The 15,851-nt window shown below is 41.8% G+C and overlaps 1 protein-coding gene across 1 annotated transcript in view; it reads right to left on the reverse strand.

Annotated features, from left to right (window-relative positions):
• The window catches only part of LOC123481200 (mitogen-activated protein kinase kinase kinase kinase 3-like), a 76,936-nt gene that overhangs the window by 9,145 nt on the left and 51,940 nt on the right, over positions 1 to 15,851 (reverse strand). The window contains exons 16-24 of the mRNA XM_045214960.1: positions 11,260 to 11,298; positions 7,775 to 7,864; positions 7,164 to 7,221; positions 6,563 to 6,782; positions 5,343 to 5,449; positions 4,476 to 4,517; positions 4,022 to 4,106; positions 1,944 to 2,023; positions 1,550 to 1,610 (exon numbers count right to left, since the gene is read on the reverse strand). Coding sequence (XP_045070895.1) covers positions 1,550 to 1,610; positions 1,944 to 2,023; positions 4,022 to 4,106; positions 4,476 to 4,517; positions 5,343 to 5,449; positions 6,563 to 6,782; positions 7,164 to 7,221; positions 7,775 to 7,864; positions 11,260 to 11,298 — 782 coding nt within the window. The remainder of the gene's footprint in view (positions 1 to 1,549; positions 1,611 to 1,943; positions 2,024 to 4,021; positions 4,107 to 4,475; positions 4,518 to 5,342; positions 5,450 to 6,562; positions 6,783 to 7,163; positions 7,222 to 7,774; positions 7,865 to 11,259; positions 11,299 to 15,851) is intronic.

Here is a 15,851-nt window from a genome sequence, read left to right on the forward strand (position 1 = left end):
TTATGGTGGAAAATAAGTATTTGGTCACCTACAAACAAGCAAGATTTCTGGCTCTCACAGACCTGTAACTTCTTCTTTAAGAGGCTCCTCTGTCCTCCACTCGTTACCTGTATTAATGGCACCTGTTTGAACTTGTTATCAGTATAAAAGACACCTGTCCACAACCTCAAACAGTCACACTCCAAACTCCACTATGGCCAAGACCAAAGAGCTGTCAAAGGACACCAGAAACAAAATTGTAGACCTGCACCAGGCTGGGAAGACTGAATCTGCAATAGGTAAGCAGCTTGGTTTGAAGAAATCAACTGTGGGAGCAATTATTAGGAAATGGAAGACATACAAGACCACTGATAATCTCCCCTCGATCTGGGGCTCCACGCAAGATCTCACCCCGTGGGGTCAAAATGATCACAAGAACGGTGAGCAAAAATCCCAGAACCACACGGGGGGACCTAGTGAATGACCTGCAGAGAGCTGGGACCAAAGTAACAAAGCCTACCATCAGTAACACACTACGCCGCCAGGGACTCAAATCCTGCAGTGCCAGACGTGTCCCCCTGCTTAAGCCAATACATGTCCAGGCCCATCTGAAGTTTGCTAGAGTGCATTTGGATGATCCAGAAGATGATTGGGAGAATGTCATATAGTCAGATGAAACAAAAATAGAACTTTTTGGTAAAAACTCAACTCGTCGTGTTTGGAGGACAAAGAATGCTGAGTTGCATCCAAAGAACACCATACCTACTGTAAAGCATGGGGGTGGAAACATCATGCTTTGGGGTTGTTTTTCTGCAAAGGGACCAGGACGACTGGATCCGTGTAAAGGAAATAATGAATGGGGCCATGTATCGTGAGATTTTGAGTGAAAACCTCCTTCCATCAGCAAGGGCATTGAAGATGAAACGTGGCTGGGTCTTTCAGCATGACAATGATCCCAAACACACCGCCCGGGCAACGAAGGAGTGGCATCGTAAGAAGCATTTCAAGGTCCTGGAGTGGCCTAGCCAGTCTCCCGATCTCAACCCCATAGAAAATCTTTGGAGGGAGTTGAAAGTCCGTGTTGCCCAGCGACAGCCCCAAAACATCACTGCTCTAAAGGAGATCTGCATGGAGGAATGGGCCAAAATACCAGCAACAGTGTGTGAAAACCTTGTGAAGACTTACAGAAACCGTTTGACCTGTGTCATTGCCAACAAAGGGTATATAACAAAGTATTTAGAAACTTTTGTTATTGACCAAATACTTATTTCCACCATCATTTGCAAATAAATTCATAAAAAATCCTACTATGTGATTTTCTGGAATTTTCTTTCTCATTTTGTCTGTCATAGTTGACGTGTACCTATGATGAAAATTACAGGCCTCTCTCATCTTTTTAAGTGGGAGAACTTGCACAATTGGTGGCTGCCTAAATACTTTTTTTCCCCACTGTATATTCTGGAAAGTACAAATAAAACAAAAAATGTAAAACTTTGAGTGTGCACTACAGTTATTTGTTGAGGTATATTAGCAATATGTGGCAATACACGTTTCTATGATGAATCCTTACCAGATATGGAGAGCAAACTATTACTCATGACATAAAGCCAGGTACACCTCCGGGGAAAGAGCTAGGAAATAAAAAAATGTTTCAGTTTAATAGTTCTGTAGGTGGTACAATTCATCATAATCCATGTCTTATTGACCAGTTGTGTATAAAACCTCAAATCCTTGTGGATAAAACCTTGTGGATAACACCTAAAATCCTTTACTTGCGTCACAAAGAAGCAAGCATTCAAATTTAACTATAATCTGAAATATGATGTGATAGAGAATATGTTCAACCTTCACATAAATACATAGATTATGGTTTATACATTACACTGTAAAAACATTGGAAGCAGTTAGAACAATTTCAATTTACTGAGAAAAAGATAATCCAAATGAAATAATGAGACACTGACCTGTTCCATGGAGGAGTCATGCAGCTCGTTGAGATTTAAAGTGTAAATGCCCTCTTCGGCGCCGAATAGCAGGTATTGGTCTAAAACAGAGAACGAAACGATCAAGTATTATAACAGAGAGAGACTGGTAAACTTGGACAATACACACATTGCTTAGGACACTGCCTAAGAAGGAAACTAGTAGTAGCACACGCAAACTGCAAATAAGACAATGTAAGACAAAGACTAAAATCAAGTTAGCCTCGACTCCTGTTCTAAGTTTCTCCAAGCCATTCTCGAACAAGAATACAGTCGTGGTCAAAAGTTTTGAGAATGACACAAGTATTGGTCTTCACAAAGTTTGCTGCTTCAGTGTTTTTAGATATTTTTGTCAGATGTTACTATGGTATACTGAAGTATAATTACAAGCATTCCATAAATGTCAAAGGCTTTTATTGACAATTACATTAAGTTTATGCAAAGAGTCAATATTTGCAATGTTGACCCTTCTTTTTCAAGACCTCTGCAATCCGCCCTGGCATGCTGTCAATTAACTTCTGGGCCACATCCTGACTGATGGCAGCCCATTCTTGCATAATAAATGCTTGGAGTTTGTCAGAATTTGTGGGGTTTTGTTTGTCCACCCACCTCTTGAGGATTGACCACAAGTTCTCAATGGGATTAAGGTCTGGGGAGTCTCCTGGCCATGGACCCAAAATGTTGATGTTTTGTTCCCAGAGCCACTTAGTTATCACTTTTGCCATATGGCAAGGTGCTCCATCATGCTGGAAAAGGCATTGGTCTTCACCAAACTGTTCTTGGATGGTTGGGAGAAGTTGCTCTCGGAGGATGTGTTGGTACCATTCTTTATTCATGGCTGTGTTCTGAGGCAAAATTGTGAGTGAGCCCACTCCCTTGGCTGAGAAGCAACCCCACACATGAATGGTCTCAGGATGCTTTACTGTTGGCATGACACAGGACTGATGGTAGTGCTCACCTTGTCTTCTCCGGACAAGGTGTTTTCCGGATGCCCCAAACAATCGAAAAGGGGATTCATCAGAAAAAATGACTTTACCCCAGTCCTCAGCAGTCCAATCCCTGTACCTTTTGCAGAATATCAGTCTGTCCCTGATGTTTTTCCTGGAGAGAAGTGGCTTCTTTGCTGCCCTTCTTGACACCAGGCCATCCTCCAAAAGTCTTCGCCTCACTGTGCGTGCAGATGCACTCACACCTGCCTGCTGCCATTCCTGAGCAAGCTCTGCACTGGTGGTGCCCTGATCCCACAGCTGAATTAACTTTAGGAGACGGTCCTGGCGCTTGCTGGACTTTCTTGGGCGCCCTGACGCCTTCTTCACAACAATTGAACCTCTCTTCTTGAAGTTCTTGATGATCCGATAAATGGTTGATTTAGGTGCAATCTTACTAGCAGCAATATCCTTGCCTGTGAAGCCCTTTTTGTGCAAAGGAATGATGACAGCACGTGTTTCCTTGCAGGTAACCATGGTTAACAGAGGAAGAACAATGATTTCAAGCACCACCCTCCTTTTAAAGCTTCCAGTCTGTTATTCTAACTCAATCAGCATGACAGAGTGATCTCCAGCCTTGTCCTCATCAACACTCTCACCTGTGTTAACGATAGAATCACTGACATGATGGCAGCTGGTCCTTTTGTGGCAGGGGTGAAATGCAGTGGAAATGTTTTTTGGGGATTAAGTTCATTTTCATGGCAAAGAGGGACTTTGCAATTAATTGCAATTCATCTGATCACTCTTCATGACATTCTGGAGTATATGCAAATTGCCATCATCAAAACTGAGGTAGCAGACTGTGAAAATTAGTATTTGTGTCATTCTCAAAAATAAAGTAACTTCAATTCAATCAATTACAGATAAAGGTAAATCGCACAGCGGGTTCGGTCAAAATATTAACCGAGCTCAATCTGTCACACCCTGCACACCCCTGCGGACATTGTCATTGAATATTGACACGAAACCACATATGTCCTTAAATTACATTATAAACACAGTTTCCTGTTATCTGCAATTGATGGAATCAGGGTCCATGGTAGTAACACAGAAATGAATTGGTACAAGGCCCACCTCTCGTGTCGGGGTTGATCCAAGACGCCGCACAGTGGATCTTTAGAGGGCAGCCATTGAAGACTTTGGAGAAACAGGCACCCATCTGTGCAGCAAAAATAGAAAACAAAATGGAGAGGAATGTAGTTGTTTAGTTATAGTTGATAAATGTAGAGCATTTCACAATGTAAACACTTGGAAAAACCACTTAAAGCAATTCAGTTAAGGCAGGATCTCTAGCTCGTGGGTCGAGGTGATTACAAATGTGTTATGAATTCAACACTACTACTTTTAGGTTGCTAATGAATGAATTACAATTCACATAAATGATTTATATAATGAATGTGTAATCAACACATTTGTTCTTTTGTTTCTGTATCTTAGTGCTCATTTGCTTTTTCCTACAGTACAGAGTTATAGCTTTTTACTTGACAATGCGTGTGTGTAAGAGCAGGTAAGGGGTGTTAAGACTTACGTGGACTTTTGGCGTGGGGGGAAGGCCATTACTGATTGGTTTCTGAGGAAACAGGAAATGACATCATCATACCAAAGTCAGCGTAGAATGATTAACAATCATAGTTAAAATATACTGTATATTATCCTGTAATATTATTAAATGTTAAAATAAGTGGATATCATTGTGTTAACAATGGTATAATTCTGTCTTTATCAGTGCTGTAACTTGGGAATGACACGGTAGCACTTTGAATGCACTCTACGTGATCTTTAATTAATGAGTCGTTGCTTATTAATGAGTAACTAATGAGGTGAACATAGAATAAATGCTCTTTGTTCAGAGCTCTGGGTGCAAATAAAAATACACTTCTTAGAAGAATTAGAAGATTTATGTTTAGTCATAATCAAAACTGCATAATTATCTATGTTGCAATGAAAATGTAAGTCTGTTATCACAGCGGTTAGAACATGTTAATGAATTAATCACCATTTACATGAATTATTCACCAAATAACTGACTTTCAGGTAACGCATAGTAAAATTAGTGTGTAAAAATGTGAAAAGATCAGAAACTGTTTAAATAACACTTTCTATGATCAGCACTGTGTGTAATGCATTATGAATACATTATGCAATAATGCATTATGTATATAATGAACACCTCATTCTAGGTATTAATGAATTAATGACAGCCATGACCGGTTATCAATATAATGCACTTTCCTACCTGTATGTTTAAAACATAATGCTTACAGGAAGTCTTATAATGCACTATGGATTTGTCAGAATCCACTTTAAGTGCATTATACACAGGAAATTCACCAAAAGTGTCGCCACCAATTTTTACGCACAGCTTCTGACCAAGGCTACATTACTATGATGTTACCGGAATCGCTTTCCTGTCCTTCCTCGTGGTGACACTAGGTGGCATAGTAGACTGCTTCTCGGCACCACCAGCATCCCCGGTCACTTCTGACGGGCTGAACCCATTGCCTGTTGGGAGGGAAATTAATTATTGATATATTTTTTAAATATTACATTATTTATTGAAATGATTCCCCGATAGCCACAATCTGAATGGTGCTGTGAAGAGTGAAAAGGAAGCAAGAGAGAATGTGGCTCTGTGGGAACTGAGCAATTCCAACAATTGTGCTGAAACAAGACAGTGATACGACTATGATCACCTCAGTGACTAAACTAAGACTTTGTCTCAATAGTCTAAAGTGTCGTCCACTCCTCGTCTCATCGCCTTCACCTTGACATATCTGTAAACAACAGGACAGGCGAATGCAATAGGGTGGATTAGCCCAGGTACTAGTACAGATGAAGGAAAGCTGATGAGGGGAGGAAAACTATTGAGATGCCCACGTGAGGAACAGTCATCTTCGTTTGAAAATTGGCCCCTGCCACCAGACTACTTGAAGCGGACAGGATGTGGAAACTGGGGAAGTTTGTGTGAGTGTGTGTGTATTGGAGGGTGACTCATGAGGCAGAGTGGGTGTGTGACATTATCGCATGCCAACACCAGACACACCACTGCTCCTAATTAAACTGACGGGCTATAAATACTAGCTGGCAACCGCAACATGGGGCACACACACACACACACACACACACACACACACACACACACACACAATGTCCACTTTGGAAAAGCTGACTGGCTAAGACAGGGAGGAGGTGGGGCGGAGCCTCTTGAGTTTAGTAGAGTGGGTGGATGGATGTTGGCAGGGTTGGAAGGAGAGATCCCTGAAAACAGTGGTAGCTTTTATCTCAGCATCATCACACTTATTGTCTAGGTGGTCCGGTTTGGGTACTGTGGTTGGTATTGTGATGAATTGAAGTGACTGACTGATTCATTCATTCATTGACTCACTCACTCACTAACCCACCAACCCACCAACCCATTCATCTATTAATTAATTCATGAATTAATTCATTCAAGGGGTCCACAGCATTGGTCCTCCAATTAAGTGCAGGGGAGTTAAGAAAACCAGCATTAATGCATTTCTGACATAGGGGATTCCACCACTCCCAAGAATTGCCTACATCTCCCAGAATGCACCCATTCAGTTTGTGAGCACGCCTGTAGACTACGTTACCTACCTAAGCTAAGCTGCTTGTGCGGGGGGAGTCTGGGGGGCGGCGGCCTGGGCGGCACATGGGTGGCAGAGCGGGCGGGGCTCTCGGCGGCTGGACAACGCTTTATGGTCCCCCCGTGGTCGTCATGGTCACCGGGGGAGCCGTAGAGACCGGGGGAGCCATGGTGAGTGGGGGAGCCATGGTGAGCGTGGGAGTTGGCACCATCCTGTGGAATGGGGATGGGCTGAGAGAAATTCCCATTTAATGGAGGAAGTCAACTGAATTGAAACAAATTAGTTGAAATTAATTTGACCCAAATATGTTGAAATTGATTTGACCCCCAACGCTACAGGATCGGCATCAAAGCACACACGTCAACATGTAATCATCATCATTAGATGTAAGGTCACACCAAGAAATAACTTGAGTATTATGCTCTACTGCACACAATAGGGCTATAGGAAACATGAACAAATGTTGTGCTATGTTCCATTTAAAGTGGTGCTACAAAATGATTCCTGTGTGTACACTGTAGAAAATAGATCATCTTACAGGTTTATATGTGAGGAAACACTATGCTCCCGGTCTCATAAGATGGACAATGAGTAATTTGAAGAATACATACCTTGACGTTGGGAGGCGGTGGTGGAGGCTCTTTGGGTCGCATTGTGGAGCCCTTGGCACTAAGAGAGAGGGTATAACTATTAGAACAACCTATTGTACAAATAGTTATACCTTTGTGTATCATATACACAGTGTACAAAACATTAAGAATACCTTCCTAATATTGAGTTGCACCCCCCCCCCGCTGCTTTTGCCCTCTGAATGGCACACATACACAATCAATGTCTCAATTGCCTCAAGGCTTAAAAATCATTCTTTAACCTGTCTCCTCCCCTTCATCTACACTGATTGAAGTGGATTTAACAAGTGACATTAATAAGGGATCATAGCTTCACCTGGTCAGTCTATATCATGGAAAGAGCAGGTGTTCATACACTCAGTGTATGTTCATTAGGCATTATTAGGCATCAAATGGAAGAAAACAGACTACCTGGACTTGTCCAATAAGAAACGCTTAATGAACATGAACCTGGCCCATAGTAGAGTAGCAAGTTCCAATCATTTGCATAACGAAACATTCATAGCTCCAGTTTATAGATGAAATGTTAAGAGGAGAGTTGTTAAATTCTTCTCACAAGTAAGGAGAAAGGGGTTGACGACAGTAGGACTTACTGTTGCATTTCATCATCATGGTCACCACCATCATCATCACCACAATCGTCATCACCACCACCATCATCATCTAAATGAGTCTCGTGTCCCCTAAGGGAGAAGAAGAGGGATGTACATTTCAATTCAATGCAACTTTATTAATGCCTTTGTAATTGCCCCTCTGGGATTAATACAATACAATTATTTGTAGTTGTAAGTAAGAGGTAGAGTTGAAGAGAGAGACATTTCTCAATAGTTGCTTAGAATCAGCTGAGCGCTGCCTTCTAAGGGCTTTGGAGAGATGAGGAAAGAGACACGCCCTAACAACAATCCTATTGAACAGCATTTCAGCAGTGGGATGGATGCTCTTCTCCTGTCCAATATAGGAAAGTTGTTATGAGTCACTTAGACATTTCCTTGTTTTCGAAAGAAAAGCAATTTTTTGGTCCATTAAAACAACATCAAATTGATCAGAAATACAGAGTAGACATTGTTAATGTTGTAAATGGCTATTTTAGCTGGAAACAGCTGATTTTTTATGGAATATCTACATAGGTGTACAGAGGCCCAATATCAGCAACCATCAGTCCTGTGTTCCAATGGCACGATGTGTTTGCTAATCCAAGTTTATCATTTTAAAAGGCTAATTGATCATTAGAAAACCCTTTTGCAATTATGTTAGCACTGCTGAGAACTGTTGTGCTGATTAAAGAAGCCTTCTTGAGACTAGTTGAGTATCTGGAGCATCAGCAATTGTGGGTTCGATTACAGAATCAAAATGGCCAGAAACAAAGACATTTCTTCTGAAACTCGTCAGTCTATTCTTGTCCTGAGAAATGAAGGCTATTCCATGCGAAAAATTGCCATGAAACTGAAGATCTCGTACAACGCTGTGTACTACTCCCTTCACAGAACAGTGCAAACTGTCTCTAACCAGAATAGAAAGAGGAGTGGGAGGCCCCGGTGCACAACTGAGCAAGAGGACAAATACATTAGAGTGTCTAGTTTGAGAAACAGACGCCTCACAGGTCTTCAACTGGCAGCTTCATTAAATAGTACCCGCAAAACACCAGTCTCAATGTCAACAGTGAAGAGGCGACTACAGGATGCTGACCTTATAGGCAGAGTTGCAAAGAAAATGCCATTTCTCAGACTGGCCAATAAAAAGAAAAGATTAAGATGGGCAAAAGAACACAGACACTGGACAGAGGAAGATTGGAAAAAAGTGTTTTGGACAGACAAATCGAAGCTTGAGGTGTTCGGATCACAAAGAAGAACATTTGTGAGACACAGACCAAATGAAAAGATGCTGGAGGAGTGCTTGATGCCATCTCTCAAGCATGGTAGAGGCAATGTGATGGTCTGGGGGTGCTTTGGTGGTGGTAAAGTGGGAGATTTGTACAGGGTAAAAGGGATATTGAAGAAGGAAGGCTATCACTCCATTTTGCAACGCCATGCCATACCCTGTGGACGGCGCTTGATTGGAGCCAATTTCCTCCCACAACAGGACAATGACCCAAAGCACAGCTCCAAACTATGCAAGAACTATTTAGGGAAGAAGCAGTCAGCTGGTATTCTGTCTATAATGGAGTGGCCAGCACAGTCACCGGATCTCAACCCTATTGAGCTGTTGTGGGAGCAGCTTGACCGTATGGTACGTAAGAAGTGCCCATTAAGCCAATCCAACTTGTGGGAGGTGCTTCAGGAAGCATGGGGTGAAATCTCTTCAGATTACCTCAACAAATTGACAACTAGAATGCCAAAGGTCTGCAAGCCTGTAATTGCTGCAAATGGAGGATTCTTTGACAAAAGCAAAGTTTGAAGGACACAATTATTATTTCTATTAAAAATCATTATTTCTAACCTTGTCAATGACTACATTTCCTATGGATTTTGCTTTATTTCCTATTCAAAGTCATTTCATGTATGTTTTCATGGAAAACAAGGACATTTCTAAGTGACCCCAAACTTTTGAACGGTGGTGTATATTATGACGACATTTTGTGACATTTTTGTTCGTTTTGGACTTTGGTGAGGGTTTTTTCGGCACACAGTTTTTTTTCTTGAGGAAAGCCAAAGTTGGTAGCCGAAGTCTACGCCATTCATCAGTGATTGGTCAACAGTAGGGATTCCTCAGTAAAGTCTTTGTTGTCATTCAATGAGAGGCGACTCGTTTTCATGCACATTGTTTCATAGAGAAATACTGGACCAAACATCTTAGTTAGATGTAAAATTGCATGACTCTGCAAAAACATCAAAATTAATGACATTTCTTGATTTCTTTTTGATTAATTCAGACTATTATAAGGCTACGGCGTCTCAAAATGGACAAACAGTACTATTGCCACTTTTTACTTGTTTTTCAAGCAAAGGACTTTTAAGGGCGTATGCGAGCACACTCGTTCGGTTCGCCTAGCCGTCTTCGGCTAGCCGCCAGCAGAACTGAAGCATGCTGACGCCTTTAGTAGTGAACTGGCCAACATTTGAGAGTGCCCTGCTTCTGTAAGTGCCATTTCATCTACAAAGATGAAAGTAGAGAAGAAACCCGAAACAGTCACCGTCTTATTTTGAACCGAGTCTAGCGATCTATTTGTGCTGTCTTGCCAAAAATCACGTGTGGTAAGACGACAAACATAGGAATTGGCTATAAAGCACAAACCGATCTGGGACCAGGCTAGCTGACCTGCTCACTTTCAACATAATCGTCACTTGTGTATTGGAAATCAGTGTGCAGGTATCTTTCCTGCATGAGGTATCTTTTTTTACCCTAACGCTGAAAATTTATGGATGCCAGCGGCACACCACCCTAGCCACCACGAGACAAAGACTACAATAAACAATAGCGGACATCCCGCCGGCTTTCAGCCCCACTGCACTATAATTGGGCATACGGCTTTAACACCTCAGCAAGGGCGAAAAATCCCCCCGGTGGTTCTAAAGCAAATTAGTCGTCCATATCACTCGGACAAGCACAGAGGCAGAAGGTTAGGTCACATTAAATATTGAGTAGTGCAAGAGCAAGTGGCCCGAGAGAGGGGAGGCAGAGCGAGAGACCGAGAGCAAGCGAGAGAGAGAAAAAGTGAGCGAAGGAGAACGAGAGGGGGAAAGGGAAGCAGAGTGAGAGAAAGCGAGGGAGAGAGGCAGAGGGAGAGAGAGGGTGAAGATGAGAAAAATATATGAGGGGAAAGGGATGAGAATAAAATAGTTGAGAAAGAGATACGAGACAGAGATAAGAATAACTTTTATTTGATACATTATTTATTTAACCAGGGAAGTCACATTTATTTTTCCAAGTGAGCCCTGTCCAATACAGAGAGATAGAAATGAGAAGAGAGGATAGGAAAAAATAGGAAGAGGGAAAGAGAGTTTCAGTGAGAAAGAGAGAGATAGAGAGATAGAGAGATAGAGAGATAGAGAGATAGACAAAGAGCGCGAGAGAGAGAGAAAGAAAGAGGAGTTAAAACTAGAAAGAAGGGGACAGAAATGAAAGGCACAGTTTGGCCTACCTCTGGTTTAGCTCCTCCTCCACCGATTTCAGAAGACTCCTGTTGCGAGATAATGACAGGAGATAATTAGAGATAAAATAGTTAAAAGGAGATACTGTCATGTTTACAGGGGGGTTCTTGCAGCGGGTGGTTGGAGATGAGGGAGACGATTTACAAAAACATGGTTTTACAAAAAGGCTTTTATTGACTTGAAGTGTAAAGACGGCGCTAGATTGATGTCGATCGTTCAAAGGCAAGTTTTTTTCGGAAGATGCTGTGAATGTACCCAACCTCCTCCGCTTTCTTGTCTAAAAATATCAGTGGAGCCATGTTCCTTTTTGTCAAAGAACTTTGCCGCCTGTTTCTCCAATCTCGATTCTCCGTGTCTTGGTTGTAAATGATTTAGTGCGAACCGGGGTCGTGCGCTGAGGGCAGTTTCAACAAACAAATTGCCGAGTGATTGTTGCGGAGCAAAAAAAAGGCTACTTATGTTTTATGGATTAGCACTCGGCAAAACCTCTCGATTGGTAGAAAGAATGTTGGCTGAACATTAAAAAACAAACACAGACAAACATCAAAGCTGACAGGGTTCCCTGCTAGTGCACAAAAACCTCTCAAATACACTATGCTCAGCAGTAGGCTACTCAATCTACTATTGGTGGTTCCAATGGCTTAGTTAGTTATGTCATGATGCTTGCAATACAATAGCTGTGGGTTTGATTCCTGCATGGGCCACATACAGTACACTGGGTATAGGTTAACTGTAAGTTGCTTTGGAACACAATACAACCACATGTGGATACAGTACAATGCCATTCAAATCATTGAGGATGACAAAAAAGTAAAAAAAATGTATTTCCATTGTGGTCCTCTTGAAAATACATGAAAACAAAATACATAAAAGATTATAGCATGAAAACAAAATACATCTCATCAACAGGGAGGAAAGAGTAAAAGGAATAACATAGATTACCAAGTAACGTTCATTGATACAATTATACTTTATTTTGGCCTGTGTAGTTTTAAAGCATTTTGCACATAAACTGTTTCAAAAATACACATTGGTTTCCTTACCCTGTAAGCAGTCTATGGACAAGGTATGACAGCAATCCATGATTTGGTTCAGTTTCCCTGGCACTGTTTCCACATGCTAACGTTTTAGGATTTGTGGGACAAGTCCTATTCAAGTCATGAGACCGATATTTGCATTTTTCGCGCATCATGTTCAAATCATCCGAAAGTGTCTTAAATTGATTGTGAAGCTCAACAAAGTCATTTATAGATGTTATGAATATGATGCGCGAAAAATTATAATATCGGTCCCATGACTTGAATGGGATGTGTGGCACAAATTCATTTGGAAACAGTCCCAGGGAAACTAAACCAAAGCATGGATTGCTGTCATAAACAAATATGTTATTTTGTCATTTGGGTGAACTATCGCTTTAAGGTTAATCTTAAAACTCCCTTGCATAGGGATGGATTTTATATGGTTTGGTACACCATTCCATTCCTCTGCACCAGTGTTAAGGAAAGAGCTTTATCCAGCCATGATCCTATAGTGCGGCGGTCTGATATTGGCAATACTGGTTCTGGTGTAATGGCTATGAGAGTCTCTAATGAAATTAAAATAACCAGACAGGTAAACTGGGGGCAAGGTCATGTATAACTTTAAAAACCATCAACAGTTTTTGATCTGCACCACCCAGAGATCAACTGGATGCCAGTTCCGTTCCCTGAAATGATTAGGACAAATGTGCATCCTAGGGCTGAGCTTGAGTATAATTCTCATCAGTTGGTTTTGGGCCATTTGAAGTTTGTCCTTCAGATTTTTTTTATGCCACTGGACCATGAGATAGAAGCATAGTCATGGTGGCACTGGATCAGAGATGTTGCCAGGGTCCACATAGTAGGCTACTGTTTAAGAGAGGATGCTAGTATGTTGCTTTGTGTGGAGAGCGCTAGCTACACAAGTTGTGGCTAGGCTAAATTACCATATAATCATTATTACTAGTAATGTATAAGAGCAGAGGACGCCACATTGCTAGGCTATATGTGGAAAGCACTAGCTTCACATGTTATGGATAAGCTAAATTACCTACAAACATACTGTATTATTACTAGTACTGTAGAAAGGATGCTACGTTGCTATGAGTGGAAAGTGCTAGCGACACAGGTTGTGGCTAAGCTAAATTACCATATTATGTTATTACTATTCTGTATAAGACAGGATGTTAGGTTGTTAGTGTGGAAAGCGCTAGCTACACAGGTTGCGCTACGCTAAATGACCAAATTATCATATTATTACTAATAATGTATAAGGGTGCTGCATTGGGCCCATCTGTTAGTGTAACTGGGAGCAACACCTCTATCTCACTTGTGTGTCATTCCACCTGTCTCGACGCCCCACTGGCCTTCTCAATTCTCCATATTCCCCTCTTATCCTTCTCCCCTTCATTCATGGCTTTCTCTACCAATAAACAATAAAATACAAAAGGAGAGAGGACAAGTTTGGAAAAAAAGTCTACACATACTCAAGATTCCCTTTAAGATTCAGTGCAATGCAACCATAGTTGGGTTCAAATTCTATTTTAAATCATTTCAAATACTTTATCTGGGCTTAATTGGCCTTGCCTGGTGGTGCACTACAATAGTGGCAAAAGTGCACTCCCGATAGGCTAAAGAAAACACTAAAAGTATTTTTTAAATGTCAAATAGTATTCGAATCCAGGTCTGAATGCAACTTGCCTAGTCACCTTACAGTGCATTCGGAAAGTATTCAGACCCCTTGACTTTTTCCACATTTTGTTACGTTACAGCCTTATTCTAAAATTGATTACATAGTTTTTCCCCCTCAATCTACACACAGTACCCTATTATGACAAAGCAAAAACAGGTTTTTAGAAATTTCTGCAAATGTGTAAAGAAAATGCAAAACTTAAATATCACATTTAAATAAGTATTCAGACCCTTTACTCAGTACTTTGTTGATGAGGGAAAAAAGCTTGGCGCCGACGAAGATTGCGGCATTGCGACTAGCTCTTAGGAAACTTTGCAGTATTTCGTTTTTTTTTATGTACACTGCTCAAAAAAATAAAGGGAACACTAAAATAACACATCCTAGATCTGAATGAATGAAATAATCTTATTAAATACTTTTTTCTTTACATAGTTGAATGTGCTGACAACAAAATCACACAAAAACGATCAATGGAAATCAAATTTATCAACCCATGGAGGTCTGGATTTGGAGTCACCCTCAAAATTAAAGTGGAAAACCACACTACAGGCTGATCCAACTTTGATGTAATGTCCTTAAAACAAGTCAAAATGAGGCTCAGTAGTGTGTGTGGCCTCCACGTGCCTGTATGACCTCCCTACAACGCCTGAGCATGCTCCTGATGAGGTGGCGGATGGTCTCCTGAGGGATCTCCTCCCAGACCTGGACTAAAGCATCCGCCAACTCCTGGACAGTCTGTGGTGCAACGTGGCGTTGGTGCATGGAGCGAGACATGATGTCCCAGATGTGCTCAATTGGATTCAGGTCTGGGGAACGGGCGGGCCAGTCCATAGCATCAATGCCTTCCTCTTGCAGGAACTGCTGACACACTCCAGCCACATGAGGTCTAGCATTGTCTTGCATTAGGAGGAACCCAGGGCCAACCGCACCAGTATATGGTCTCACAAGGGGTCTCTAGAAACTACGCTGACAGACACAGCAAACCTTCTTGCCACAGCTCGCATTGATGTGCCATCCTGGATGAGCTGCACTACCTGAGCCACTTGTGTGGGTTGTAGACTCCGTCTAATGCTACCACTAGAGTGAAAGCACCGCCAGCATTCAAAAGTGACCAAAACATCAGCCAGGAAGCATAGGAACTGAGAAGTGGTCTGTGGTCACCACCTTCAAAACCAGTCCTTTATTGGGGGTGTCTTGCTAATTGCCTATAATTTCCACCTGTGGTCTATTCCATTTGCACAACAGCATGTGAAATGTATTGTCAATCAGTGTTGCTTCCTAAGTGGACAGTTTGATTTCACAGAAGTGTGATTGACTTGGAGTTACATTGTGTTGTTTAAGTGTTCCCTTTATTTTTTTTGAGCAGTGTATTTTTTACATTATTACTTCAGAAAGTGTTTTGCATCATTACATATAGCCGGGAAAAACTATTGGATATCAGAGCGGCGGTAACTCACCAGCATTACGACCAGGAAAAATACTTTCCCGAAGCAGATCCTTTGTTTGCTCTCCCCAGGGCAATTGAACCGATTCCAGCGGCTGACCCAAAACATCGCCGGTGGAGGAGAGGTACTCGGAGTGGCCTGCTGGTTCGACTTAGGAGGCGCGCACACCACCCACCGCTTCCAAGTATACTACTCGCTAATGTTCAGTATTTGGATAACAAAGTCAACGAGCTCAGGGCAAGGATTTCTTTCCAGAGAGACATCAGGGCCTGTAACATACTTTGTTTCACGGAAACATGGCTCTCTGGGGATATTCTGTCGAAATCGGTCCAGCCAGATGGGTTCTCAGTTCATTGCGCAGACAGAAATAAATATCTCTCCGGGAAGCAGAAGGGCGGAGGTGTGTGTTTCATGATTAACGACTCATG

This window comes from Coregonus clupeaformis, unplaced genomic scaffold (assembly GCF_020615455.1).
Source record: "Coregonus clupeaformis isolate EN_2021a unplaced genomic scaffold, ASM2061545v1 scaf0345, whole genome shotgun sequence".
Taxonomy (NCBI): Eukaryota; Metazoa; Chordata; class Actinopteri; order Salmoniformes; family Salmonidae; genus Coregonus; species Coregonus clupeaformis.